General features: G+C 44.1%; 1 protein-coding gene across 4 annotated transcripts in view; it reads right to left on the bottom strand.

The window, feature by feature from the left end:
• LOC147010858 (GRB2-associated-binding protein 1-like) overlaps positions 1 to 5,456 on the bottom strand; it is a 78,441-nt gene extending 72,985 nt beyond the window's left edge. The window contains exons 1-2 of one of the 4 annotated variants that reach the window (XM_085859228.1): positions 5,208 to 5,436; positions 2,591 to 2,812 (exon numbers count right to left, since the gene is read on the bottom strand). Coding sequence is in view for 3 of the 4 variants with exons in the window: in XM_085859226.1 (XP_085715352.1) it covers positions 5,208 to 5,288 (81 nt within the window). In the remaining variant the exon portion in view is untranslated. Of the gene's footprint in view, positions 1 to 2,590; positions 2,813 to 3,731; positions 3,756 to 5,207 lie in introns of those variants that run through there. The other 3 variants (XM_085859226.1, XM_085859224.1, XM_085859225.1) reach the window with 3 other exon arrangements.
• Between the last annotated feature and the right edge of the window lie 253 nt (positions 5,457 to 5,709).

Raw genomic sequence — 5,709 nt, 5'->3', positions numbered from 1 at the left:
GAAGCAGTGGGTTAGGGTAGATGCAAAAGGGAGTGGGGGGGGGAGGGGGCAGCAGAAGCTGCAGATTTTTTTTTCAATAAGACCAATAGCCAGTCTATCACACTTGTATCAAAATGGAATTGTAATAATCAAGATATGATGGTTAATGCTTGAATGTAGAAGGCAACTACAATGTATTTGGGAAGCAGGATATTAATCAATCATGGGGCAGGGGAAGAGAAAAATCAAGGGAGAAGGGGCAAATATGAAGTGAAAGATAAGATAGAAAGATGAAAGTGTGGGGGGGGGGTTTAAGTGAGAAAGTTAAAGGGAGAGTGGGATATTGCGTCGAGAGTGGAAGAAGGGAGAGGTGCATCATATGGTTTTATCATGAATACACTCAATCAGTTTATGGCTGGAGAACTGTGGGGGAGGGGTGGTATGGGCAGTTGGGGGTGAGGAGAGAGAGGGTATGGAGAGAGGGAGGAAGGGGTATTGTGAGAGGTTTGGGGTGGGATGGTAGATTAGTGACACTGGGCAACCATTAAAGGAGTTATATGGTTTGTCTAATAATGAGGTTTAGGTGGGGTGCATTCAGAAGTGAGGGGGAGGAGGTGAAAGTAAGAAAGTGGTGGAGATGATGCAGAGAAGGTGAGAAGTGTTGTCCGTGCAGGAGACCAGATGGAAAGGGGACAGGGCGAAGAGGTTGGTGGGAGGGTACAAGCCATTGTACGTGGGAGATGATGGAAGGAGTAATAGCATGGGAATAATAGTATCAGAAGAGATCAGTGAGCAGGTGATTAGAGTGGAAAGATGGGAGGGATGGATAGTTATGGCATAATTGGTGATACAGAGGAAAAGGGTATGTTATGTTGATATATGGGACACAAACAGGAAGGACTGAGGCAGAGAAACAGGAGTTCAGGGACACACTGGAGAGGTTGATTGGCATGGTTGAGCTGGAAGTGATGCTGTGCATTGTGGAGGATTTAAATGTGCATGTGGGAGTAGAAGAACTGGGTGAAGCGGAATGTGTTGGTGAATGTGTTGGTAAATTTGGTTGGAGGATGAGGAATAGAGAGGGAAGAGAGCTGGTGGAGCTGGTGGCAAGGAATGAGCTGGCCATAGCTAGTTCATTCTTTCAGAAGCAAGACAGTCACAAAATTACTTACAAGAGTGGACAGTAGATAATGGAGTTGGACTTGTTGTTAGGGAGGAAGCAACAGTTGGGTCGGATGAAAGACTGTAACATGGTGGCGGGAGAGCATTTCTCCACTCAGCACAAGTATTTGGTGTTTGTTGTATGCGTGAAGAAAAGGAGGGAAGTTAAGAGCAGGGATCGGAAGATGATAAAGTGGCGGAAGTGCAAGGACAACACCGCTGTGGAGTACAAGGAGAGGGCGAGGGCCAGGTATGAAGAACTTAGCAAAGAAGCCGAAGGTTTGAAGGAGAAGTGGAAGAAGTACAGAGAAGCGTTTAGGCGAATTGTGGAAGTTTTGTGTGGAAGGACATCAAGAAAGGGTGCATCGTCTCGTGATATAAACCAGATATGGTGGACGGAGGAAGTGGTGAAGGTAATTGGTGAAAAGAATGAGGTTTGGAAGAGGATAGAGAAGATCAAGGATAGAGGGGAACATCTAGATGCAGACTTGCTACACCTGAATGGGCAAAATAAGAAAGCAGCAAGTAGAGCTGTCGATAAGGCAAGGAATTATATGGAAGCGGAGGTGTACAACAAGTAAGAAGATCATCTATAAATTGAATGGGCAGTTGATTCAGTCGGCAACGAGCAGTTGAGGGCCAACGAGGTCAAGAGCGATAGAGCAGAGAGAAGCTGAGAGTGCAGGACAGTGGAGGAGAGACATCCTGTGGACGTCAAGCTCGTGGACGCAGCACACTCGGAGAGAAATGGGATTCAAGAATGCCAGACAAGCACATGCATGCTGAGAGGCTCCAGGGCTCAGATATGCTGCAGCAGACATCTCCATCCATCCATCCATATCTCTCTCGCTCTCTCCAAGAGCCTTGCCATCTTGCTCTCCTCACCCAGGACAAGGAGAGGAGATGAAAGGATTCCGTTGAGAGCCAAACGTTGTTGATGAGAGTGGAGGAAGTCAGAAATCCAATGGTGGAGTTGGCCTTGGATTCCATCGGCAGACAATTTGGAGAGCAAGACAGGATGTCTGACTGTATGAAAAGTTTGAGATATGTCCAGAGAGACTGTCATAATCTCAATTCTGATGTTGAGGGCGTCCACCATTGTTGGGAGAGTAGAAGCAGCATGTCTAAGGTAGAATAACCAAGTCTGAATCTGAATTGATGATCTGAGATGAGGCAGTTGGAGAAAAGGAATTATTTTATGTCAACTGTGATGATGGATTCCATGACTGTGCTGATGATTGGAAGTACAGTAAGCTAATTGGGCTGTGGTTAAGGGGATCCGTTTTTGCACCATTTTAATGAAATGCTGTGATGTTGGCCGATTTCCAATTTCCAAGGTGGATCTTACCAGTAAAATAAGCTGTTTCAGTGGGATAACACCATAATCATAACAATGCTTTTAGAAACAAGAATCGCTCCCATAAATAGATACCATTCTCGGGGTACAGACCAAGTTGTCATGGGTTCCAGATTTGAGAACGTAGTCTGATCATGATGCTGCCGTTCAATAGCCTATAAGGCAGGGCAGGAATACAGATTCCCTCAATGGCGTATTTTCGAATGATGCTGGAGGACTTTTAAAGTCCATAAGCGAAAGACTTAATCTCATGGAGCAGCTCATCCAATCCTGTGAAGGACATGGTGTTCCTTGATGCAACATCCTTCCATTTTCCTGGAAAAAAAAACATGCATAGGCAAAGCACGAATGTATTAGCAGGTCACACTTCATGACCCACGAATACGTGGGGTCTGCGAATAGCGAATCTGCGAAGAGCGGGATCTGACAGTACCGTGTATTAAAAACACTAGTACGTGCCCGTACATGTGCCCGTATATGCGTTGCCGTACGTGCAAAAAAAGAAATAATTGTGACGTCAATCATGACATCATAGCATCGTGTCCTGTCATTGGTTTGGTAAATAAATGGCCATAACTTTTGAGCCACTTGTCCGATTAATATCAAACCTTGAAAAGGCACATACAATATACCTGCAATATACCTGGCAAGTTTTAATTAGATCGGACCAGTGGTTGTCGAGAAAGAGCGGTCACAGACACACAGACATACACACAGAGATTGCTGGAATTATAGATAGATAAACAGTATACACCTATTTAAATGAAAGAGCAGTCAATATAGCACCATCACAAATCCCCATGCTTGACACCGAAAGCAAAGTTGAAAGATTGCATAAAATCCCACCAGGAATTCCCCAATATCAAATTTTGAGTTAAAAAAAAAAAATTTTGGTTTTGTCCCGTGACCCCAAGTCCCCACCCCTGGTGCATGAACTGGGGGTCAAATCCCCAAAATTATTACATATTTCATGTGTCCCCAAATGCTGATTGCATATTCAAAGTTTCAAAATGTGCTTGTAATTGCATTTTGCGTAATTGACCTTTTGACCCTGCCTCAGGGCCCCAGGGGGCAGAGTCAAAATGATACTGCTCTTGCATCTTCATGCCATATGATTATAACTACCAAGATTAGTGAATTTCTGCCCAACCGTATAGTTGGAGATAGCGTGATGGATGGACAGACGGACACAGACAGACACAATTACAATATCCCCACATTTTTTTTAGCTCACCTGGAACATAGTTCAGGTGAGGTATTAGCATCGTGCGGTGTCCGTCAGTCAGTATGTAAACACTCGGATCTTCTTCTCCGAAACGACATACACAATTTTGATGAAACTTGACCACATATCTTCATCACCCGTGATGTACTAAAGTTTGTTCACGGTATTAAAAAACAAACAAACAAAAATAACATTTTTACATCTAATAATACATCCAGACCCTCAGTATACCAGACCTTAATTAATACATCCAGACCCTAATTAATACGTCCAGACCCTCAGTGTTCGTTTGATCCCCCCCTTGCCCCCAAAGAAAATAAAAAAGGTATTTGGTTTCTTCTCTGAAACTACACATGATTTTGATGAAACTCGCCCACAACCTTAATCACCCCGATGTACAAAAGTTTTTTATTTACCAAACTTAGTGGAAATCCAGGAGGATCAAGGCCTTCCCACACCATGCAAATCCCACAAAAATTTGCATATTAAGTAGGTCATTTGAAAGGTCAAAGGTCATTCCGATTCGGGGATCGTTACTTTTGACTTCTCAAAAAGTATCCACCCGATTTCGATGCAACTTGGTATGAGGAATCATCCCTGCATGGTACTTCAACAAGATTTGGTCAAACCATCAGATCATTGATATAGTTGGTGGATCATCCACGTCTACCGGTGGGTCTCCGGTTCAACCAGGTGAACAAGGTTCAAGTGCCCCGATTATTTAAAAAATCGTTTAAAAGCTTCTTTTAAACAATATCAGAAAGAGATAAACACATGTATAGTGTGCGTGTTCATACTACGGTCAATCAGACAGTACACGGACAGAAACGACACGCAGACAATACGTCCACACTCGGACAGTACGTACACACACGGACAGTATACGTGCATGTTCATACTACGGTCAATCAGACAGTACACGGACAGAAACGACACGCAGACAATACGTCCACACTCGGACAGTACGGACACACTCGGACAGTATACGTGCATGTTCATACTACGGTCAATCAGACAGTACACGGACAGAAACGACACTCAGACAATACGTCCACACTCGGACAGTACGGACACACTCGGACAGTATACGTGCATGTTCATACTACGGTCAATCAGACAGTACACGGACAGAAACGACACGCAGACAATACGTACACACACGGACAGTACGTACACACACGGACAGAAACGACACTCAGACAGTACGGACACACTCGGACAGTATACGTGCATGTTCATACTACGGTCAATCAGACAGTACACGGACAGAAACGACACGCAGACAATACGTACACACACGGACAGTACGTACACACACGGACAGTACGGACACGGATAGGACGTACAGAGATGGATAGTACGGGCAGATACGGACAGTACGTACACACACGGACAGTACAGACACGGATAGTACGGACAGACTGACCGGCATTTCAGGAAGAAGGCACAAAAGAAGTACAAAACAACCACAGATAATAAACTTACAAATCTCCGCATCTTCTTCTCCGGAGGAGACTTTCGGAGCCATCCCTGGCGGACAATTTCGCCGCCGGGTCGGACAGACATTGAGGAGAGGAAGGTCGATGTGAATCCAGACAGTGAGAGACGATAAATGACGGACAGAGAGAAAGATCTGAGAGACACAAACACAGATAGACACAGACACAGACACAGAGACAGACAGAACCGCCTTCACGATCCTCCTCTCCTGATATTACAAAAAATGTTTTTTTCTGCTCTTGAGCGCCCCTCAGTGTTTGCTAAACACCTAATTACCAATGACGATGGTACCACACTCCACTCGTCAACATTAACAATATGACGTCATTCAAACGCACCATTATTTTTTATAATATTTTTAATGAACACCTTTTTCACATTAACTGCAGGGAATGCCACACTATTATTATTATTACTATTATTAATAAAAGATCGTTTACACACTTTAGTTTTCCTAACCAAGGAGAATCGTTAACTAGACAAACAG

This window comes from Eptatretus burgeri, chromosome 16, assembly GCF_056783735.1.
Source record: "Eptatretus burgeri isolate ZD-2024b chromosome 16, Ebu_testis_v1, whole genome shotgun sequence".
NCBI classification, from domain to species: domain Eukaryota; kingdom Metazoa; phylum Chordata; class Myxini; order Myxiniformes; family Myxinidae; genus Eptatretus; species Eptatretus burgeri.
This window is presented reverse-complemented; position numbering and strand designations above follow the sequence as displayed.